Raw genomic sequence first — 25,116 nt, 5'->3', positions numbered from 1 at the left:
ATTAAATTCAGGTTTAAGTTATTCAGCATTTCCCCCAAATACATTTGAACAAATTTGTAAAATAAAATCTTTCTTACGCTACGTAAGAAAACTAATTGTAGCCAAATATTATTAGTAAAGACTTTACTTATTCTTTATAAATAAAGAATAAACTATTTTACACCCACATGCTGTTGATGAAATCTCAACTAGCTTTCAGCTTATGACAATTTTAGTTCTCTTACTTCCTTTATAATGTATTTAGTGTGTTTTTGTCAAAGACTGGAAAGTGTATATTCATGCGCCAGTTTAACCTCACAGACAGGTCCGTTCCTAAGGGGGTGTTATGGATGGAAATGTATTCCCTCCACTCCATAGGCTGAAGCCCTAATCCCCAAAGTGACTGGGTTTGGAGATAGGGCCCTTAAAGAGGTAATAAGGTTGAGATCATAAGAGTGGGGCCCTATCCAGTAAGACTGGTGTCCTTATATGAAGAGGAAGAGACACCAGGAGTGCATAAGCATGGAGGAAAGGTCATGTGTGGACATAGTGAGAAAGTGATCATCTGCAAGCCAGGAAGAGAGGTCTCACCAGAAAACTGTCCCTGATGACACCTAGATCGTGGATTTCCAGCCTTAGAACTGTGAGAAAATAAATTTCTGTTGTTTGAACCATCGTGTCTGTGGTACTTTGTTCTGGCAACCTGAGTACACTACTACAGGCAGGGTCCTGGGTTATCTTTAGGGGAGTACTGGCAGGACAGATCCCACAGGCTTCTTATCCACATTTTATATAGGCAAATCCCACTCACATAAACATCAAGAGTAGTCAAAAAGGGAAAAAAATACCTAAAAGGCTGTTTAAGGTCTAGGTGTGGAATGGAGTGGGAGGAATGGTCTCATATTTGCATTAGGTCAAGATGAGAACTGGGTAATTGATTGATCTTAGGTTTGGATATCTTTTTTTTTTTTTAGAGCATCAGATGGCCAAGTATCAGCCCATACTTGACAAAGGAGGTGTGAAGCAGTATATTTCAACATTGCTCCTTTACCAGAGCTACACCAAGACAGTTGTCACAGGTCAATGGTATTGCCTACATCAACATTTTTGTGCTGGAGTAAATGCTAGGTATATGAAGAAACACAGGGGTGGCATGGGCATGTCTGCTGTATGTCCTGTATTTGGTTAAAGCAAAAAAAAGCTGAAAGTCTAATGATTCCATTTTAAATTCTCAAACTGAGAGTCCTTACGGTAGTTTCTGTTGTTACTCAAAATACCTAGCATGTATCCTTTCTCCTCTGTAGGTCAGATTACACATAGTGTCATCAAATCAGAAATATCAAACTTGGCTCAGTTAGTTAAGGGGCTGACTTGAGCTTAGGTCATGATCTCGGGGTCCTGGGATCAAGCCCCACATCAGGTCTGTTTCTTCCTCTCTCTGCCCTTCCCCACCCCTCATGCTCTCTCTCTCTCTCTCCTCCAAATAAATAAAATCTTAAAAAAAAAAACCTGTCAGGCACCCAAAAAGATTCAAAAAGCCCTGAAAAATGCTTATTTAAATGCTTAAACCCTTCTTAGGACCATGTGCTCCTTTCTCCACAAGGCATTTTTGTGTGGTCCTGTTACGTTTGGACATAAGTCCTTTCTCCCTAAATATGGTTCTGACTTTGTCTTCTTCCTCCCCTTTCTTTCTTGTCTCAGAGAGAAGGGCATGACTATCTTTCAAAAGCTTTCTAGGTGATTCTAATACACACTTAACTCTATCTAATTCTCTATGGAGGGCACTATATTCCAGCATGATATTTGAAAATGTTTCTCTTGACATCCTACGGCTAAGATAAAGAAGATGGCACAATTAAGTAGAACTGAAATTGATTGTGTCAATATCAACCAAGAAGGAGGTTTCAAGTAAATGCACAAGGCTCCATTTTGGATCCCATCTTCCAAAATACTTTTTATCCGCGACCAATACCAGTAATACATATTAATAACAGCTGTAAGTTTTACTGAGCACTTACAAAAAGCCAAACACTGTTGTAAGCACTTTACAATAATTAACTCAATTAATCATTGTAACAATATTGTAAGGTAGGGACTCTTCTTATTCCCATTATGCAAGTGAAATGACTCTGAGAGGTTAAGTAATTTTGTCCAAGGTCACTCATCTAATAAGTAGTGGTTTTGAACCTAGGCAGTCTGGCTCCAGAGGCCATAATCTTTTCCACTGTGCTATATCATTGATGGAAATAAAAAGGTACATGGGGTCACTATCACATGACGTTTTTTGATTGTCCTTATAACACTTAATATTATCTCTCAAGAACATACTTGTTTGTTTAATTATTTATTGCCTATCCTCCCTCCCAATCCAACTAGAATATAAACTGGAAGACAAAAGAAACATTGTCCATTTTGTTCACTATAGTATTCCCAGGGACTAGATCGGTGACTAGCATATTCTTGGTTGAGATTTGTTGAAAATCATCCCATGTTCGAGGTTATTGAATTCTACCTGGATTAAATCTGTTTGTCTGCATTGTATAAAAATATGGTCCTTAGAAATGCTTGTTATGAACATCAATGCCACATTTTGTGTTGTGTCTCACACTTTCCAGAGGACTTTATAATCATGTATTTGATCACAGTGGCCTTGTGGCATGATTCTTTCATCTTAAAGGTAAGGAGCCAAGCAGGGTCTTAGAATAGAACTAGGTCTTTGTACAGGGTCTGAAACTCTGGGTCCAGTAAAGAATCAAAGAGATTAAATTACTTACCTAAAATTAGGTGGCAAATTAGTATCAGGGCTCAGCCCTTTAGATGTGTAATTTGAAAATATTTCTACTACCCATCTTCAGCTACAAAGTTAAAACCAAGTTGGAATTGTGTTATCTCTACAGAAGTAGATGGAATAAATTAAACCCTTTGATCACATTCCACACTTCAGAAAGATAAAACAATCACATATTTTTATAGCAAGGTAAGAGTACTGTATAATGCTTTTGAAACTGTCCTCTGTCTTCTTCTTCTTAGACATACTTAAAAATATAAAAGAAAGAACATGGCTTTTAGGCGCATTTGCTGCATTACCTTTACAGGGTCCCAGTAGCCAAATGCGCTTATATACTTATAGGTATAGCTGAGCATTTTCTGGGCAAGGTGTGATGTTATTGGATAACATTTTTCAAAAATGCTCTCACGATTCTCCACCAGTGGTTGCAGTTTCGTATTCATATTATACTGTACAATGTGGATTTTCCTAGCTCCATTGATGAGAATTATTGGTATCAAAAGTTTCTCAAATTCATCCTGATGAAAAAAAGTAATATAATCAAATATTTTTAATGGGATGAAGTCCAGTCACAGCACATAGACGTTGCTGGTGACAGAAAGCTTCAGTCAAAAAAAAAAACAAAACCAAAAAAACAAATACTTTTCAGTTTCTAAGTGGCTACATATTGGCAGCTAAATAAAATAAGATTTTATTTATTTATTTGACAGAGAGAGAGAGAAAGAGAGAACACAAGCAGGGGGAGTAGGAGAGGGAGAAGCAGGCTGAGTAGGCAGCCCTATGCAGGGCTCCATCCCAGGACCCTGGGATCATGATCTGAGCTGAAGGCAGACGCTTAATGATTGAGTCACCCAGGTTCCCGGCAGCTAAGACTTTTGACTCTATGTGGCTTCCATGTTGCCCTTGATTTATTAATTTGTTTTCATAATTGCAAGGGGTGCTGGCAAAAGGGAAGCAAACCCTAAAACACACATTTCTTTCAAAATGTCAAAAAGAAACCAAGACATAAACCAAATATTTGTTCCATTCTCAAATGTTACATTTTGGATTGTGAACAGTGAAGGAAGAGTAATAACCTGGACTGCTTGTAAATTACTCATATCTGCTTCAAATTTTTCTCCCAGTTCGCCTCGCAGGCGCTCAAGTGCCTCGACCTCCTGTTCTTCGTCTTCCTCACTCATCACTTCCTCGTCTTTTGGAAATTCATCTTCCAGGATGTTCTCAATATCATCTTCATCTTCTTCAGGCTCTTCTTCACTGAAATCTTCATCTTCTTTGCCAACCTAAGGAAGGACATGTTCTCTTTTATACATATATAAAACACACAACAAATGACTCTGCTAACTAATCCTTTGGAATATTCTGTGTCACTGGCTGTTGGTTGGTATGACATGACAACATTCCTTTAGTGACACAGTAAAACATTAAATATCTGGCACCCAGAAATTTAATCCTTTCAAGACTCCGACACCATACTGATCCCGTAGTAAATACATAAGCAAGATAATAAATGTTACTTATGCCTATGGGCTGTAATAAAGTTGCGTTTGTTTGTTTAGAGTTTTTATCTTAATTCCAGTTAATTTACATAGGTTATATGAGGTTCCGGTGTACAATACAGTAATTCAATAATTCCATACATCACCTGGTGTTCATCACAGGTGTGCTCCTTAGCCCCCATCATCTGATGAGCCCACCCCTCCCCCCACCTCCCAAACTGGTAACCATCCATTTGTTCTCTATAATCAAGAGTCTGGTTTTTCTTCTTCTTCCCCTCGCCCCCCCCCGCCCCCCCGTGGTTGATAGCGTCACTGCTGTCGAGGTGGGGGGCTCAGGAGTTCGTGGTGGGGCACTGGCTTCCTCTTCCCCTTCACAGGCTTCTGGTGCTCAGGATGGCACCGGCTCTGCAAATGGCAGCCACGTGCACGTCGGGGTGGTCCTTAGTTCTTGTGGCACGTGCCTGATGCTGCTGATGGTGGCCCACATGTTCTAGCTCATGGTGGTGCATTTTCACTGGCCAGATCTCTGCTTCCTGACCACCATCGTCAGCTTTTTTTTTTTTTTAATATTTTATTTATTTAATTGACAGAGAAAGAGAGAAATAGAGAGAGATCACAAGTAGGCAGAGGGGCAGGCAGAAGAGAGAGGGGGAAGCAGACTCCCTGCTGAGCAGAGAGCCCGATGCGGAGCTCGATCCCAGGACCGTGTGATCATGACCTGAGATCATGACCTGAGCCAAAGGCAGAGGCTTTAACCCACTGAGACACCCAGGCGCCCCCCATCGTCAGCTTTTTGCAGTGGACGGGTGGCTTCACAGTGAAGCAGGCCGTTTGGTGGAAGGAGTTGTGAACCTTCAGGTTATTGGGCTGGGCGCTGTGTGTCTGCTTGCTCCTCTCCATCAGGAAGCTGGAGTGGTTCCACAGGACCATCCGTTGCAGGTGGGTGGATAGGGCGCCTCTCACTACCGCCATGGAAGTCGAAAAGCACAAGAGTCTCTTTCTTGATTTGTCTCTTTTTTTTTCTTTGCTTGTTTGTTTTGTTTCTTGAATTCCATGTGAGTGAACTCTTATGGTATTTATCTTTCTCTGACTGACTTATTTCACTTAGCATAATACCCTCTCACTCCATCCATGAAAACCAAGTCCTCAATAGCCTTCAATTACAGCATTTAATAAAATTCAAAGAGAATAAACCATGCACTAGCTGTGTTAGCTCGGACAAGATCAGTTTCCTCACCGGTAAAATAGGAATAATAAAAGTACCTATCCCACAGGGATGGTGGGAGCATTAAATTATTTAATACATGCAAAGCCCTTCCCTTAGAGAAGTCTTGGGCAGATAGGAACCATGAAATGATAGCTATTAATGCTATTATTGTGGCATCATCGCTATTATTTGTTACTTTGTATAAAGCACTGTACTAACAGAACAGTATGTGCCCTTTAGGGTTTATAGCGGATCTGAAGAAAGAAGAATAATACACAAATGATTCTTAAAGGCCACAGCAGGTTATTGGCACTAAGTGGTGCTGTATAGGCTTTAATATTTATCCTCCTGCACGGACTCCACACTCTTCTCCCTGAAGTATTCCTTGTATCACTTGGAGCACTGCCTAGAAGGTCTCTTCATTCCTTGCTCTGCATCATTGCTCACCCAGTATCCGAGGACCATAATCCTAAAAATTGCCTTAGACTGTACTTTCCAGTACTTATCTCTTGCCTGCAATCTGGGGCTCAGCTCCCTGTTTCCTAATCTTTCTATGATTAGACCCTGGTTCCTTTAAAAAGCATCTAGAGATGGGACTTGGCCTGGCAGGTACAAGGAGTAAGATGAGAAGATAATGTCCCTTCCTGCTCCGTGCCCAGGCTCCTCTCTCTCCAACAGGAGTTTGGCTATAGGGCGGTGCTTTTCAGTTCTTGTTCTTTTTTTTAATTTGAATTTTGAAGCCACTTGGTTCTCTTACCCTTTTCCTTATACTTTGACCAAAAAAAAAAAAAAAAAAAATCCTGAGATTTGATTTTCTAAGGAAGTACAGAAGTATCATTGGAAGTACGGTGGGATGAATCCACACTACAAACTAGGGGCATCTCAGTTCTAAATGAACTTGTACCTCCTCTCTTGGTTCTACTTAATATCTCTTCCAATTTTTTATTAATTAAAAAAAACATATCAGTTTAAAAATTCATTTTTGGGGTCACCTGGGTGGCTCAGTGGGTTAAAGCCTCTGCCTTCAGCTCAGGTCATGATCTCAGGGTCCTGGGATCGAGTCCCACATCAGGCTCTCTGTTCAGCAGGGAGCCTGCTTCCTCCTCTCTCTCTGCCTGTTTCTCTGCCTACTTGTGATCTCTGTCTGTCAAATAAAATAAAATAAAATCTTTAAAAAAAATTCATTTTCGGGTGCCCTGGGTGGCTCAATTTGTTGAGCACCCAACTCTTTTTTTTTTCTTTTTAAAGATTTTACTTATTTATTTGACAGAGTGATAGAGAGAGAGAGTTTAAGTAGGCAGAGTAGCAGGCAGGGGGAGAGGGAGTAGCAGGCTCTCCACTGAGCAAGGAGCCTGAGGTGGAGCTCCATCCCAGGACCCTGGTATCATGACCTTAGCTGAAGGCAGACACTTAACCGACCCAGCCACCCAGGTGCCCCCAGCACCCAACACTTGATTTCAGCTCAGGTCATGATCTCAGGGCCATGGGATTGAGTCCCAAGTCAGGCTCTGCACTCAGTGTGGAATTTGCTGGAAATTCTCTCCCTCTCCCTCCCCAACATTTCTCTCTAAAATAAAAAAAAAAAATTTTAAATATGAAAAAATAAAAATAGATTCATTTTTGCTAAAAGGATAGAGTTATACAGTATTATATAGGGTAAAAAAAAATTCCCTTCACACTCCCATCTCTATTTCCACTTTTCTACCTAGAAAAAAATTTGGTTAACAATTTGGTTAAGATCCTTTTAGATGTTTACAACTCCAGACACTCCACACACAAAATCATATTTTACAAATAAATGGGATCATTCTATATTGTACAACTTGTTTTTTAAAAAAGACAATTTAGCAGTGCATTTAAATTTCCTTCCATATGAAAACACACATCTCATTATTCTCATTTAGCCATTCTTGCATTTAAAAAATGTTTTCTTTGCTTTTTTTTAAGATTCGCTTATTTATTTGAGAGAGAGAGAGTGAATCAAGTGCATGGAGTGGGAGGGAGCGGCAGATGGAGAGAGAAACTCTAAGCAGCATCTAGGCGGAGCTGAGCACGTGGAGCCCAATGTGGGGCTTGATCTCAAGACCCCAAGATTATGACCTCCGTTGATACCAAGAGTCAGAGGCTCAACTGACTGCGCTACCCAGGCGTCCCCCTGCCCCTTTTTTGGCTGTTCTACGGAAGCCAGTTTAGGAACTAACAAAGTAAATAGTGGAAGGTAGCCTTTTTGGACACCTGTGATGTTTGTTTCCTCTCTTGTACTAGGGAGGATGAGGAATCAGCTAACTTACATTTCTCTTTTCCTTCTCTTCGGCCTCTTCCCCAGTGTTAGTCTTATTTTTAGTTCCATAATTTTATAACTGAGTGCTGAAAAATTTATTTTTTTATTTTTAATTTTTTAAAGATTTTATTTATTTATTTGACAGAGAGAGAGAGCACAAGCAAGGGGAGCTGCAGGAAGAGAGACAGGGAGAAGGAAGCTCCCCCCCCCCGAGCAGAGAGCTGGGCAAGGGCTCATGGACTCTACGTGTTGCTCAATCCCAGGACCCTAGGATCAAGACCTGAGCCAAAGGCAGACGCTTAACTGACTGAACCACCCAGGGGCCCCTGAGTTACCATTTTTAGATGTGTGTTTTGATTCCCCACAATTCAAGAGAATGTCCTTACCCTTCTTTTCACTTTTCCCTCTCTTTAGTTTCCAAATTTTTGTCTCCAATAGGTCTACATTTACATTTGTCTGTAACTGTACCTTAGTATTTAGTATTTCATGTAGAAATTGATTCTAAGAATTGAAAGTAAACAGTGTTTGATTGATTCTAAAAATTGAAACCCTATAAACAGCACCAGTCATATTTTAATTACATAATCCTTATTCACTACAGCAGGGATACAACCCTCTATCAACAAATGTGTATCCTCTGAAGTATCAAGGTCAAACACTGTATTTTCTTATTATGCAAAATCATGCATTTTAATCTTCCCTGTATGTGGCTAATGGTTTTTTTTTGGTCTTTCACCTACTCATATTTCTGGTTTTGTCTTGTTTTTTATATGGAAGAACCATTATTCACAAAATCAATTGGCTACTTTTTGAAAAAAGAATATATAAAAGTCTAATTTTCAAAGAACTTAAATATCTAAAAGTGTTTCTATTTCATCCTCATACATTATAAATAATCCAAAATAATTTTTACTCAGAATTTTGAAAACATTGTCTTTGTCTCCAGTACTTTGTTGAGAAGTCTAACACAAATCTTATCCACATTCCTTTGTAGGTATCTTTTCTTCATTTTAGAAATGCTTAAAATCTCTTTATAATGAGCACTCTTAAATTTCATGAGGAAGTAGCTAATGTACATCTCTTTTAATTTGTTCTAGTGGATATTCATTGAGCCCTTTGAATTTGAAGATCCTCTGCTTTCTTCAATATTTTGAACATTTCCTTCAATATTTTTAAGATTATTTCCTCTCCTTTCATTTTTTTTTTTTTTTTTTTTTGGAATGTGTATTGGATGTTGATCCTCCTGGATTGATGCCACATATCTCTAGTTTTTTCTTTCATGTTTTCTATCTCTTATATTTTTGTTCTATATTTGAGAAACTTTGACTTTTCTAATCTTTTTATTCAATTTTCAACTAATTTACATTATATATTTTAGCTTCTATGAACTCTTTTTTCTCTCTGATTTTTCAAAACATCCTGTTTTTGTTTTCTGGATAAAAGTTCTTGAATTTTCTGATAAAGATTGAAAACTTTTTTTTAATGTTTAGTAAGATTTTCTGAACTGCCTATTCATTTTAGGCTCAATTGTTCTGTTTGCTCATCTTGTTGCTCCTTAGTATTGATAATCTTTCTCAAGTATATGGTAATCCTTGGTTTTTCATTGATTTTTATGAATGGAGGACCAAGTTGGTTAATTGGTCGGCAAGCTCTGGGTATTTGAACAGGGCAGGTTGTATTGTGCTTCCATTTGAATGAGCTATGAGAATGAGACGAGGCAGGCAGGATAGATCTTGTTTCAAATGATGGGAGGGCACCATCCAACATTCTGTGGCACCTATTATCTTCAAGATGGATTATTTAATTACTTTAGAAATTATTTTCCTTTTCTTCTTCATGGGGGCAAATGTCATTGTTAATAAAGAGCTGTGGTGGCCACCTTAAATAATTTTTGTGCAATTATCTTTCCTGGACTTTTTATTTTTTTATTTTTTTATTTTTTAAAGATTTTATTTATTAATTTGATAGAGAGAGATCACAAGCAGGCAGAGAGGCAGGCAGCGAGAGAGGAGGAAGCAGGCTCCCTGCTGAGCAGAGAGTCCGATGCGGGGCTCGATCCCAGGACCCTGAGATCATGACCCGAGCCGAAGGCAGCGGCTTAACCCACTGAGCCACCCAGGCGCCCCTTTCCTGGACTTTTTAAATAAATCAAATTATAGGCACATAAGGAGTTCTATCCTTACAGAACTTTTCAACATGTATGTTGTTTTTTTCTTATTATATTTCTTTTGCTGGTTCCTTAAATACAATGTTGAATTTTTTAAAGGTTAATATCCTAAAAATATCCACAGGTTAATTCTTCTTAGAAAAAAATTTTTATTTTTTCATAAATGGTAATTTGATCTTTTGAAACCGTGTTGCTTTTTCCTTTTTCTGATGTATTACACTTTTTAGGCCTTATGTTAGTTGATACATATTCTAAAATTCTAGGTCTCAGAGACCTGCCTCCAGTATGAAGGAATAAGTTAATTTAGTCTCTAATAGATAACCACCATAAACCATGAACAGTACACCTCCCCCGCACACACACACACACACACACAGACACTTTATCTCACTCATTTAAGGGACTCAAGAGTAAACAAAGGCAGATTTTGGAAACAGTAAAAATTAGAAGGGAACATTTGGTTTAGGATGAGTTCTCTAATTTTGTGCATTTGCTAAGAGGGCAGCCTCTGTTACAGTGGTGCTGGCATAGGGTGACTAAAGCTCTGATAGGGAGCTTGGTGGCTTTCCGGCTGGGGCAACCAGGGGAAGGAGACACAACCAGGGCACTGGAGAGTGAGTGTAAACTTCAGATTTGAGAGAACCAGGTAAGGAAACCACATATTTAGTTTGTAAAGACTGTCCATGTCTCTGAATCACATATGGGCTGTTTGGGAACAGTATCAATTGAACTGCCACCACTGCCCACATGACAGACTTTGCAGGTTTGGTCTTACCAAGTAAATTGCCTGCTGAAACAAAAACACCAGGTATATAACAGAATTCAGAATCTCCAGAACATAACATTCATAATTCTAGGATATAATCCAAAATTATTCAAAATATAAAGGATTATGAGACATGACCCATTCTCATAAGAAAAGATATTATTAAATACCCATTCTGGGTATTAGAGTTACCAAACAAGAACTTTAGAGCAGTTGTTATCTCTATGACTAATGAGGAAAAGGAAAATACATGAATAGATAGGAAATCCCAGGAGGGAAATAAAAAATACAAAAACAAATCAAATGGAAATTTTAGAAAAAAGAATTATAGCATTTGAAATTATAAGATAACAGATGGGTTTAACAGACTGGAGATGACAGGGGGAAGGACCAGTGAACTTGAAAATAAATCAAAGGAAATTATCAAAGTTAAAGAAGAGAGAGAAAAAGACTGAAAAAGTTAATAGCCCCAAGATCATGTGGAACGATAGTGGATGATCTATGTGAAATTGATTTTCAGAAGGAGACAGAGAGCAAACAGAGCAGGAAAGATATTTGAAGAAATAATGTCCAAAGTTCTCCCAATTTAGCAAAAGACATACATTTATAGATTAAAGAAGCTTAGTGAAACCCAAACTCGATAAAATGAACAAAATGACATGCAGGCATATCACAAACTATTGAAAAGCAAAGATACAGAGAAAATCATGAAAACAGTCGAGAAAAATTATACAAGAAAACAATTCAAATGACCACATTCTTCTCATCCCTCTGGTTCCCATCAACCACAGAATGAAGAGCTACAGAAATGGTAAGTATCTGGATAAATGTAAAAGACTTATTTTTCCTCTTAAAAATTTTAAGATATATGTGACTGTTTAAAACAAAAACTGCAATTTTTTTCTCATGGAGTTTATGATAAATTTGGCTGTAAAACAAGTAACTAGAGCATAAAGGGTGTTAGTGGAGCAGGGTAGGATGTATATGGACTTCTGTAGTCACGGACTTCTATTAATTACATGGAATGATACTGACTCAAAGTAGAGTGGGAAAAGCTAAGCGTGTACAGAGCAACCACTATAAAACAGTACACAGAGGTATAACTTAAAAGCCAATAGATAAATAAAATGGGTTTCTAAAGTACATTCAAACAGTCCCAGAGATGGCTGGAAAGGGAAAAGAGAAAATAAAGAGGATAAACAGAAAACAAAACTCACCATCTCACAGAAATAGGACTAGATTTGGAGTAAGCGCTCTCGTAACTTTCTCTCAGTAGGGGAAGGGAAGGGCAAGGCTGGTTTGTGGAAGTTTATGCCAGGAGGGCGATGGAGATTACACTCAGAATGCTTACAACTAGGGAAGAATGACATAGGAAGAAATGGAAAGAGGAAAGTGCAAGACTTGTTGGAGTTCTAAGGCTTCCCAATACAGATGCACGTTAAGCAGATACTAGATTCCCTTACTATACCTGGTTACCTTCTAAATGTGGATGTTTGGAGACACTATTCCAAACCATTTGTTTTTCAAACCTTGAAACTCAATCCAAGGGAGATGAGTCGGGGTCGGGGAAGGGGGTGGTGGTCGGGAATGTGTGAAACAGGTGATGAGGATTAAGGAATGCACTTGCCATGAGCTCTGGGTGTGGCGTGCAAGGGTTCAATCACTATACTGTACACTTAAAACTAATACTATACGGTATGTTAGCTAACTGGAATTTAAATTAAATCTTAAAAAAGACCCAACTCAGTCCCCAAACTGTACACCCTATACACACCTTTGCCTTCCATTCCCTCCCAAAGAGCTCTCTGCACATAGACCTTTGGGTTTATATATTTTATCTTCTCCCTAGAAGGCCTCAAGGATGGTCTTGGCCTGGTGCTTGCTTCTGAACCTTGTTTTAACTTCATTCGGACCCTGACTTTGGATTACCCTTAGTACTCAGGGTATATATCTCTTATTAACTATTCACCTGGATATGGTCGGTCCCTCACAATTCTGCTCATTTACGGTCTGACTCCGTGTCCTGGCTCTTTCTGGCTTTTTCCTGTGGATGGCTACTCACAATTCAGTCAAAGAGACTGAGGCACCAGAGAAGGAGCCAGTGAACAGGAAGAAAGCCAGGATTCTGGAGCGAGGACCAGGACCAGGAGTAGAAGGGAGGCCTCTGAGGAACTGGAGAGTATGGAAACCAAATCTCTATACAAAGCGGCTGAATTATAGATTATTCTTGAGTCACACTTGGAGACTAAAATTCCACAAGATGGCGACATTTTCCTACAAAATTAATGTGAGCAGCTTTCCCCCACTCTCCCAGACTGAAGTAATTTCTAACGTTAAAAATGTATTATCTGATGCAAAAATATCAGACAGTGAGGGCAATGACTTTTGGTAAGGAGGAGAAGACAAACCTGGGAAGGGCTTTATTAGCATATGGTTTCCCAATTCGTTGTCATGTCAAGGTGAGTCATGGAGCTGCACATTCTGTACAAAAGGCAAATGGTGAAAAGGCCTCAGGGTCTGTTCCTGAAAGTAGGTTCCAAGGTCTATGTAGAATCAGAATGGATTTGAGTCAGGATGTCCCATTAACTGACTATGCAATCTCATTGGGTGAGCCTTGAGATGTTACACGTGTTTAGTTTTTCTTTGTCTGAGGCAGTAGCAGGACATACCATAAAATTCTCATCAAAGAAGTTAAGAAAATTCATACACAGTATTCATCTTTGATTCATTAAGAATTTCAAGAACTTTCTTCCCAATGTCAGTTTGTATAAATTAATTGTGTGGGGATATATAGCCAATTTTGTCAACGAGTAAGTCTTAGGAGAGCTAACTCATAAAAACCTACTTAATTGATAAGATAGAATATCAAATTTTTGAATGAAAATTAGTAAAAAAAAATCCCATCACTCTAATATTATCAGATAGAAAAACTATAAATTAAGAACATCTAAAATTTATCCTGAAAACGGATTCTCTTAAGAAAAAGCAGGTTTGACATGAAAAAGTGCTCCATATCACTCGGCATCAGGGAAATACAAATCAAAACCACAATGCGATATCACCTCACACCAGTCAGAATGGCTAAAATCAACAAGTCAGGAAATGACAGATGCTGGCGAGGATGCGGAGAAAGGGGAACCCTCCTACACTGTTGGTGGGAATGCAAGCTGGTGCAGCCACTCTGGAAAACAGCATGGAGGTTCCTCAAAATGTTGAAAATAGAACTGCCCTATGACCCAGCAATTGCACTATTGGGTATTTACCCTAAAGATACAAATGTAGTGATCCAAAGGGACACATGCACCCGAATGTTTATAGCAGCAATGTCCACAATAGCCAAACTATGGAAAGAACCTAGATGTCCATCAACAGATGAATGGATCAAGAAGATGTGGTATATATACACAATGGAATACTATGCAGCCATCAAAAGAAATGAAATCTTGCCATTTGCAACAACATGGATGGAACTAGAGCGTATCATGCTTAGCGAAATAAGTCAAGCAGAGAAAGACAACTATCATATGATCTCCCTGATATGAGGAAGTGGTGATGCAACATGGAGGCTTAAGTGGGTAGAAGAAGAATAAATGAAACAAGATGGGATTGGGAGGGAGACAAACCATAAGTGACTCTTAATCTCACAAAACAAACTGAGGGTTGCCGGGGGGAGGGGGTTTGGGAGAAGGGGGTGGGATTATGGACATTGGGGAGGGTATGTGATTTGGTGAGTGCTGTGAAGTGTGTAAACCTGGTGATTCACAGACCTGTACCCCTGGGGATAAAAATATATGTTTATAAAAAATAAAAAATTAAAAAAAAAAAAAAGATTAAAAAAAAAAAAAAAAGCAGGTTTGGGGCACCTGGGTGGCTCAGTGGGTTAAAGCCTCTGCCTTCGGCTCAGGTCATGATCTCAGGGTCCTGGGATCAAGTCCCGCATCGGGCTCTCTGCTCAGCAGGGAGCCTGCTTCCTCCTCTCTCTCTCTGCCTGCCTCTCTGCCTACTTGTGATCTGTCTCTGTCAAATAAATAAATAAAATCTTAAAAAAAAAAAAAAAAGAAAAAGCAGGTTTCCTGGGGTTCTGGGATGGAGCCCTGCATCGGGCTCTCTGCTCAGCAGGGGGCCTGCTTCCCCTTTTCTCTCTGCCTGGCTCTCTGCCTACTTATGATCTCTCTCTCTCTCTCTGCCAAATAAAAAATAAAATAAGCATAGCTGTTGCAAGTAAAACAATCACTTAAAAAGCATTAGTCTGTTTGAAAATGTATATATATGTATATATATAATGACATGTGTATGTTACTCTGGAAGTTTATGTAATATATAGTTATATAAATACACCTCCCCCACACCCACACACTCACATATGTAATTGCTTGACTTCCTTTGTTCTTACAGCTCTCTCAATATGTCTATTAATATAATTTAAGCTATTGTTCTTAAAAACAAGGTATACATCTTTCCTGCATAAAAGAATTATAGTCTAGGTTTTCATGTCTTTTATATAAATTATCTCGGCTATATGACTTTTTAAAAAAGATTTTGTTTATTTTTTTGACAGAGAGAGACAGCGAGAGAGGAAACACAAGTAGGGAGAGTGGGAGGGGGAGAGGCGGACTCCCCACTGGGCGGGGAGCCAGATGTGGGGCTCAGGATCATGACCTGAGTTGAAGGCAGACACTTGATGACTGAGCCACCCAGGTGCCCTCAGCTACATACAAAAAGAAAGAAAGAAAGAAAGAAAGAAAGAAAGAAAGAAGAAAGAAAGAAAGAAAGAAAGAAAGAAAGAAAGAGAAAAAGCAGGTTTAACTAAAAAATAGCAAAAAGGAAAAATTAAAGTATTATTAATTCAGGAAACTAGATATTAATTTTTTTTCATTTTACAATTACAAAATTCTAGGTTCAGAGAGATTAAGAAACTTGCTCAAAGTTATACAATAGCAATAAAACAACTGTTGAGTCCCTACCATGTGTTAGGACTGTGTTAGGCACTGGGAAGCTAGTAGTGAACAGAGTCAGCAAGAACTAGAGAAAGAATAGTCTAGTTCAGCTCAACCCCAAAGTCTGGACTTTTTCAGTAATATGTTGCTGAGACATGTGGGGTGATTCCCTTTTTTTTTTTTTTTTTTTAAGAGAGAGAGAGCGAGCACAAGCAGGGGAGTAGCAGAGAGAGAGGGAGAAGCTCTCCCTCTGCAGGGAGCCTGATGAAGGGCTTGATCCCAGGATTCTGGGATCATGACCTGAACCAAAGGCAGACGCTAAGCCAACTGAGCCACCCAGGCACCCCTATTGGGGTGGTTCTTAAGGGGACCACTAGGGATTCCCAAGGGCTAAAGGTAGTAATTATGCGTGAGCCCACGTTAGGATATCTGGATTGTTTTATTCTTTAAATCCTAAACATCAGCATGACCCCTTGAACAGAGTAGAATTTCAGAACATGTTGGTTCAGGGAATGAAGAGTAGAATGCAGCCAGAAACTTCTGTCCCTTCTGTTCATGGCTGAACGCCTAGTGTCAGGCATGCAGTGAGTGCTCCATTAAGCACTGATCCATTGCTGATGGATCAGTGAAGATCAAGGCCAATAATGGAGAGGAAGGTTCTTGTGCCTTAGAGGGCGCCAGATGGCTCTAGGTCTAATGGTTTTTGATTGGCTTTTGGTTGTAGGTATTTTGTTTGGACAAAGAAACAATTGTTCTGGCCCCTATTCTACAATGTTTGGACCCCCAGTTATGGTTGCTGTGTATCAGCAGTCCTCTGTACTTAGTCCAGCACATCCATACAGGGGGAGACATGGTTCCGTGGGCAGCAAGTCCTCTATTTCCTGGGATTCCTCTTCTCTCCTTCCCCTTGTTGGGTTGAACGTTTTTATATGATTGGAAATCAGATCACAGGAGAGTCAGTTTTGAAAAGATGATACAGGGTACTTTATGTCAGAAGGAAATGGCAGAAGGCAGGAACCCTCTTACTGTTTGCTTTGTTTACAGGGTTTACGTGTAAACTGACTGCATAAATATGAGCCTCCAGTAAATTCTTAGAACTAGCATGTCTAGTCACATCTCTTTAAATTCTGCACCCCTGAGTAAGCTTGGCTGCAGCACTGGTGTCAGCGAGGTCATTTCGGGATCAACTCCTCTCCAAACAAAACAAAATTCATGATCTTCGAGGTTTATCTTTTTCAAGAATCAGCAGATGGAGAAAAGGAACTGTACTGAGTACCCTTGCACAATATATAAGTCTGAGAGTTCACAGGTTCTGCCTTGTTCCATTCTTTATCTCGACATAATCTTTACTTTAGGGCCAGCAAAGCTTCCCAGACTCCCTGTCTAGACCTCAATCCCAGACTCCCAGACTACCTCCCTGGGGGCATGGGCTGCAAGTGTGAAAGGCAGAAATGAAAATCCAAAAGATACATAGTTTAATGTAGTACTATATTTTGAATTTGATTTTTTAGACTTCAGTGGTTTTCCTTCCTTTAAAAAAATGTTCATTTTTCTGATTGTAAAAATAATGAAGGGTCCTTGTAAGTAATTATGGAATATCAAAAATTATAAAGAAAAAAGTGATAATCTTACTACTTAGACATAAACTCTGTGTACTTCCTTCAAGACTTTTTCTAAACATCTTTTTATTTTATGCTGTTGATATGTAAAAAATATATATAATATATAAATATTATATTATGGATATCCTGCCTTTTTAAAAAAAGCAACCATTTTATTTACTTACCTCCACTTTATGTCTTTTTTCTCTCTCTGCTAGAAGTTCAGCCCTTCTTTTAGAAATCATATCATCCTGTCATAGAAAGAGACATTTAAACATTTTAATGGATAATGATTAAATTACTTCTTATGTATTAGTAAATATATTTTTTCCCAAAGTGGGAATAGCATTTGGAGGGAAGGATGGTAAACTTCCCAGAAAATCTTATGATGGTGGTAATTATGCTACTACATCCTTTACTTCTGGAACTTCTCATTAGCTGTTTCCTTCCAGCGAATAAACAGCACATGAGGACAGCCATTCTTTCTACAAACATTAGAACACCTTTTTGAATTTATTATTTATTTGTTTGCTTGGTAAAGAGGTGGATTATGTACATGGAGAAATAGGGAAGTATTTGGAAGCAATTTGTTGAAAATATTTGATAATCTTTTATCATACTAATAAAATACAGCCTAACAACCTATTAAATAATTGAAGTCATAGTATCTCCCAGAGCTGGAGTTAATTGATTAGCTTATTTATTGACAAATAGCTCAGTGCTTCCAATCTTGGTTTTGTTTTTTTTGTTTTGTGTCGTTTTTGGAACTATCACTAGTAATGAAATACATCTCCCTGTACCTTCCTCCTACCAACAGTAGTTCATTTCCTGTGGCCATTTGGAACACCTACAGGCTCTCTTCAGGATGAAAGCCCTTCAAATTCTTTAATGCTGCTCTCATGTCCCATCTTTGCCTTCCTAGTTACAGATTTGAAAGCCTCAATCTTTAGTCTAGACCTATAGATTTGCCCTTTCAGGACATGTCTTATAAATGGAATGAAACACATAGTAGGTACTATTTTTTTTGACCTGGCTTCTTCCATTAAGCATAATGATTTTCATCCATGTTGTAGAGTGTTATCAATAGTTTGTTCTTTTAAACTACTGAATAGTATCCATTTTGTGGATGTACCACACATTCATTCATTCATCTGGCTTTGTAAAATTGTAAGATATTTAAAGTATATCTTGTGACGGTTTGAGATAGACATACATTGTGAAAGGACTCCTTCCAAGCAATTAATGAACACATCCATCACCTCAATATTTACTTTTTTTTTAGTGATAACATTTAAGTTCTATTCTCTTAGCAGATTTTGATTATACAATATGATGATGATAGCAACTATAGTCACCATGTTATACATTAGATCCTCAGATCTTATTCATTTTATAGCTGAAAGTTTGTACCTGTTATCACCTTCTCCCTGTTTCCCACACTCCTCAGTCCCTGGCAACCACTTTTCTACTCTCTGTTTCTATGAGTTTGAATTTGTTTTAGAGTCCACATATAAATGATACCATTTACTATTTGTCTTTCCCTGTTTGGCTAATTCCACTAAGCTTAATATCCTCAAGGTCCATCCATATTGCAAATGGCAGGATTTCCTTCTTTCTCATGGTTGAATAATGTCCCACTATACAGACAAACACAACATCTTTTATATCCATTCATCCATTGACATGTTGGTTCCATATTTTGGCTATTGTAAATGCTACTGCAATGAACTTGAGAGTGCAGATATCTCCTCCATATCGTGTTTTCATTTCCTTTGGATACATACACAGAAGTAGGATTGCTGGATCATATGGTAGCTCATATTTAAACATTTTTTAGGAAATTCCACACTATTTTCCTCAGTGGTTGCACCAGTTTGCATTCCCACCAACAGTGCAAAAGCTTTCCTTTTCTCCACAGTCTAGCCAACATTTGTTACCCTTTGTCTTTTGATGACAGCCATTCTAATAAGCATAAAGTGACATCTTATTGTGGTTTTGATTTGCATTTCCCTGATGATTAGTGATACGGAGTACTTTTCCCATGTACCTCTTCTCCCTTTGTATGTCTTCTTTGGAAAAATGTCTATTCAGATCCTCCAAATTTTTTTCAGATTTTAACTATTTTTGTTATCAGATTTTTTTTGTTGTTGTTATTGAGCTGTGTAAGATCTTCATATTTTGTGGATTTTCCTTGATGGCTTCCTTTGTTGTGCAAAAGCCTTTTAGTTTGATGTAGTCCCCATTTGTTGACTTTCGCTTTTGACGTCAACTCTAAAAAAATAATTGCCAAGACCAATGTCAAGGAGTTTACCCCCTGTTTTCTTTTAGAAGTTTTATGGTTTCAGGTCTTATGTTCAAGTCTTTAATCCATTTTGAGTCGATTTTTATGGATAGTACACAATAAGGTGCCCAGTTTCATTCTTTTGCATGTAGCGGTCCAGTTCTCCCAGCATCTACTGAAGAGATTATCTGTCCTCCATCATATATCTTTGACTTCTTTCTTATGAATTAATTGACAGTATAGCCATAGGGTTATTTCCGGGCTCTCTGTTCTGTTCCATTGATCTATGTGTCTAGTCTGCTATTAAACATCTCTACTGAATTTTTCAGTTCAGTTACTATGTTCTTCAGCTCTGTGATCTCTGTTTGATGCTTTCTTATATTTCCTCTCTCTTTCTTGAAATTCTTACTTTGTTCATGCATTGTGCTCCTGGCACTCTGAGCATCTTATGAACTTTATTTTGAACTCTTTGTCAGGTAAATCACTTATCTTTGTTTCAGTAAACTCTATTTCCTCTTCTTGTTCTTCATTTTCTTTGACTCTGTGTTAGTTTCTGCACATTAGGTAAAGAAGCCACAACTCCTAGTCTTCACAGAGTGGTTTTGTGATAAGATGAAACTTATTACTCAGCTTGGACTGAGTTCTTGGCTGTCTCTCAAACCTTCGTGATTGTTCAAGCTACTTTATTTGTTCTCAGTGGCTCCCAGTCATTGAGCATGTGCCACAACCTGTCAGTGTCCCAAAAGGGAGGATCACACACTGGATAGATGGATTGGAAGCTGGACTCTCGGGTAGCAACTCTTTTGATGTGGGCGATATGGGTATTTTCTCATTTGTCTGATGTGTACGAGTTGCTCAGCTAATTTCTGGATTTCTTTCAGAGGGAATTGCTTCATGTGTAGCTGTGTGTGTGGGAGGAGATGATTTAAGAGTCTCTTCTCCCAAAGAGACTCTTAAATCACCATCTTGGGCAGGATCCCAGGGTATACTATCTACCACATTTCATCTATCCATTCATCAGCTGATGGATATTGGGTGTTTTTCCCTTTTTGGCTGTTATGAATAATGCTGTTATGAACATTTGTATATAAATCTTTGTGTGGATCTGTTTTCATTTCTGTTGGATAAGTTCCTAGAATTGGAATTGCTGGATTCCCTATGACACTTTTGAACATTTCAAAATTTCAGTTTTAGAAAAGATGTCCTAAACCATTATCTAGAACTTGATGGATGGCTTCGTCATTCCAGGAACGAGTGAGAAAGCCACTGAAAAGTTTAATTCTTATGTTACCCCTCCCACTTTGGTCCTATGTCTGATAAAGGGATACGTTAGTCCTGCCACTATCTTTAATTTTTTTTGCCTAGGACAGAAAAGCATTAACACATTTCAAATCACAGAGGCCTCAAATAATATTGAACTATTTAATTATAAATAGTATTAATATTTTAAAAGTGTTTTCATATTGACTGTGGTATTAAAATAAAAAAACTGCATTTTTGTGAAGACCATTATAATTTGAATAGATGCTGAACAAATTTGTTCTCATATGTTTTTACTGGATACATACCTTGATTTTTGCCTTCAGTTCTTTGATGAGCTTTTTCCTTTCTAATTTTTTCTTTTGTTTCTCTTTCCACTTTTCGATTTGGGAAGGAAGGAGTCGATCAGAAATATCTTGATCATCAACTTGTATAAAAACAGCAGCATCTGGGAAAAATCCACGTTCTCCCAGAAACAGAGCCTCCTCAGGATACCGTGGGAATCCATCTAATATAAAACCTGTGGAACTTGATAGAAATTTCATAATTTATTTGCTTAAAATATTATACTACAAATATTGATTTAATAAATCACAACTTTATATAAGATGTGCAATAAATAGTTTTAAAAGTTTATTGTGGTATCTTTTATTTCTTGTGATATGTGTAAACATGGTGTGTCTTCTCCCAAATGTGTTGAATTTATTAAAATTTTAATATTTTATATTTATGCTTATATTATAGATAAGTTCTTTAAAATTTAGTCTTAATATTTGATGGAAAATTAAGAGAAAATAAGTTCTCTGCTTGGGAGGAATGCCCTGCCTAATGACTTCACCCTTAGGTAAAGGTGGCTTTGGCCAGCCCAGCTCTAGTGGGAATCCACTTTGTGTAGTTTTTCTTCTAGTGATACTTCCTTTCATGAGACAGTTTGTATCCCCTTCCCTGGCTCCCCTTATGATCAATTATAATTACTAATGTATGCATATGGGTCATATGTATAAGATGACTATGTTCAAATAGAATTGTAAAACTTGCCCAGGTATGAAGAAACTATAAGGATCAGAAAAATAACTGGAATGTTACTACATTTTTATCATTAAACAATCAGGCTTTAAGAACTTGGTTTTATTTATTTCAAAGCGTCAGTATTCGTTCCTTTTTGAATGAGAATATATCCTGTTTATCTAAAAATTGGCTTGTTTCTGGTATTTATATTTAAGCATGTTTTCTTCCTCTTGGGACTTTTATGAAAATTTCACAGTTTGAGTCCTTCTCTGACATTTTAAAATATTTCTTGTGGTATTAAGTGGGCAAATTTTTATATTTTGGCTGTTAAGATGTACGCCTTTTTTTTTAGAGATGCCTTCAGCATTGTCTCGTCATTGAGGAACAATTTCATTCCTACTGTTCCAGCTGTCCCTTCTTTGTCAATGCCTTCTAAATCTCTATCTCCATACCCAACTTCTCTTTTCAGTTTCAATTCAGAATTTTCAAAAAGCTGCTTAATTTATTCATTGAAGTGACCTTCAAGAATTATATACACATCACACTGTCAGAAATTAGACTCACTGTTACCCTTTCATACTGCTCTTGCTTCTGACTCACTGGTATTCAGGTGTCAAACTTCAGAGACACTTGGACTGCCCCCCAACCCCCTCTTGCTTCACACATATAAGAGCTAAACCCTGGCATGTCCTCTTCTATACCCATTTCTATCATTTCTATTTTCATTTCTACCATTACACCTTAGTTCACCTTATATCTTATAATATCTATTTATATAGATACAGATGTCATATTATCTCTCTCCAGGACTCATGCAATAGCCCTTTAAAAATGTGTTGATTTGGGTGCCTGGGTGGCTCAGTGGGTTAAGCCGCTGCCTTCGGCTCAGGTCATGATCTCAGGGTCCTGGGATCGAGTCCCGTATCGGGCTCTCTACTCAGCGGGGAGCCTGCTTCCTCCTCTCTCTCTCTCTGTCTGCCTCTCTGCCTACTTGTGATGTCTCTCTGTCAAATAAATAAAAATTTAAAAAAATCTTTAATTAAAAAAAGTGTTGATTTTCCCCCCTGATTATAAAAGAAATAAATCTTACTTTAGAAAAATTGGAAAATAGAGAAAAAATGAAAAAGGGCAATATTATCCATAATCTCACATCCTAGAGATTCCTGACATTTTGTTTCATTTCTTTCCAGCTTGTTCTTCATGTGTCATCTTGCTATTATAAATAACTTTGTCTTTTTAAACTTAATGTCATATAATAACATTGCTCATGCTATTACAAATTCTTCATTTTAATACATTTTAATGGTTGCATAACACTTAACTATTTTATTTAGACTTTTTACAATTTCACTTTTTTTACTTTTTTTTTTTTCTTTAGAGAGAGAACAAGGAGAGGGAGAAACAGACTCCCCGCTGAGCAGGGAGGCTTATACTGGGCTCTATCCCATGAGACCATGACCTGAGCTGAAGGCAGATGCCCAATCGACTTAGACACCCAGGCATCCCTCACTGTTTTACTTTTAATTATTCAACTCATATGCTTTCTTAAAAAATGTTAATGTATGGTGTGAGGTCAGGAGCTAAATTAAAGAAGAATAACCCATGAATGACTACATTGGGTTTTTTGTTGTTTTGTTTGTTAAAGATTTATTTATTTACTTGAGAGAGAGAGAGAGAGAGAGCATGAGCAGGGGAAGGGGCAGAAGGAAAGGGACAAGCAGACTCCACGCTAAGCACTGAGCCTGAAGCAGACTCCATGCTAAGCACCGAGCATGAAGCAGGGCTTGATCCCATGATACCAAGATCATGACCTGAGCTGAAATCCAGAGTCAGATGCTAAGAGAGGGAGCCACCCAGATGGTCCGCGTGACTACATTGTTGCAGTCGACCTGCCTGAGTTTACCACAAATAACGAGCCAATTTAAGCAACAGGAAGTTAAAAAGTTGGTGGCAAATAACCTCACTCAGTCATTTGGGCCACGGACGAGGTAAAAGACTGCCCAGAGGAGCACTGGGACTGGCCGGTTACCTGAATTCTTGATAATATAGTTTCTTCATCTCCAAAGTGAGAGAATAAAAGTTTCTATTCCACTGGCTAGTTGTAAGGATCAAGTAAGCTAATGTGAATAAAATATAGTAGAACGGTATCCGGCACATAGTAAGTTCCATATAAGCATTGCTATTATTGGTACTATAGTAAGTATCATTTCTCTTTTCTTCTGACAGATACCAAAGCAAACATTCTGATTGGGAAATTACAATGAAGTTTTAAATTCTGATGTCATGGAGATTCTTAAATTTGTCCTGTCTGAGGTCAAGCTTGTTCCTGGATTTTAAGAAAGGGATAACACTGTGAACAGTTATTAAGTGGTCTTAACTGTAATTATTGAAAGACTCCAAGGAAAAAAGTCCAGCCCACCATCAGTGTACATGGATTTAGAATATGGATAGTCAACCATGATGACACAGTAGAATCATCTGGGGCACTCTCAAAAATACAAATGCCTGGGTCTCAATCTCACACTGCTAAAAAGTTTGATTCAGTTGTTTTGGGGAGGAGGGCCCCTGGCATCAGTATTTTTAAATTAATTCCTCAAATGTTCATAATGTGTAGAATCACTAGTTTATAAGTAAAAGAAAAATATTAAATTTATGCTGATTACATTTTTAACTTAAAAATAAAACAATTGTATAATTCTATAAAAAATTAGATACCGTATTGGTTCCTTAAGCCACCACTCGGAAAGAATTGTTTCAAGAATTTCGGGAGGTAATGGCTCATTTTCGGTTAGATTTAATCTGATTGCTTCTTCTTCTTCTGTAAATTGTACATCTGTAGGCTAAAAACAAAAATCAGAAAACAAAAAAATTTAAAAATTCTGTATTAATAAATAATAGTCTATTTCATAGTTGATTAGGACGAGAACTTCTTGGTCATTTTTAATATGGCTGCTTGTTAACATTTTAAAACTTAAACTTTTTTCTTTAAATCAATATTAATATGGTTTAAAATATTAAGTTATATATTGTAGCTAAGAGGAGTTACTAGAGATTAGCATGACTGATTTTCAAACATGGACTCAGGATATCTGTCTCTCTGCTTTTTTTTCAATCTATATCACACACACATGAAGCTTAATTAATTTTTTTCATTTATCTTATAATTCTTCAACCTAGATCCTAATTAAAGGATGGGCCAGCCAGGAAGTCATCTGGAATATAATGTTACATCTGGGTCCATTTACAAGGGATCATTTGAGAAGGAAAGGGTCGGGTCTTACTATATCAGAAATGGTTAAAAATGAGTTAAAATTAAGAACTCTCTCTTTACAATCCCAGAAA

At 37.9% G+C, this 25,116-nt stretch overlaps 1 protein-coding gene across 11 annotated transcripts in view; it reads right to left on the bottom strand.

Moving 5' to 3' along the window:
• Nucleotides 1-25,116, bottom strand: part of AK9 (adenylate kinase 9) — a 113,913-nt gene that overhangs the window by 18,925 nt on the left and 69,872 nt on the right. For 9 of the 11 annotated variants that reach the window (XR_006606815.1, XM_045080218.1, XM_045080216.1 and 6 more), the window contains 5 exons: nucleotides 24,490-24,614; nucleotides 21,075-21,294; nucleotides 17,411-17,476; nucleotides 3,844-4,050; nucleotides 3,067-3,285 (listed from right to left, as the gene is read on the bottom strand). Coding sequence is in view for 10 of the 11 variants with exons in the window: in XM_045080218.1 (XP_044936153.1) it covers nucleotides 3,067-3,285; nucleotides 3,844-4,050; nucleotides 17,411-17,476; nucleotides 21,075-21,294; nucleotides 24,490-24,614 (837 nt within the window). In the remaining variant the exon portion in view is untranslated. Of the gene's footprint in view, nucleotides 1-3,066; nucleotides 3,286-3,843; nucleotides 4,051-13,095; nucleotides 13,169-17,410; nucleotides 17,477-21,074; nucleotides 21,295-24,489; nucleotides 24,615-25,116 lie in introns of those variants that run through there. The other 2 variants (XM_045080219.1, XM_045080217.1) reach the window with 2 other exon arrangements.

This window comes from Mustela putorius, unplaced genomic scaffold, assembly GCF_011764305.1.
Source record: "Mustela putorius furo isolate JIRA1106 unplaced genomic scaffold, ASM1176430v1.1 tig00000450_pilon_pilon_pilon, whole genome shotgun sequence".
Taxonomy (NCBI): domain Eukaryota; kingdom Metazoa; phylum Chordata; class Mammalia; order Carnivora; family Mustelidae; genus Mustela; species Mustela putorius.
The sequence above is the reverse complement of the archived record's forward strand: the minus strand, read 5'-3'. Positions and strand labels throughout refer to the sequence as shown.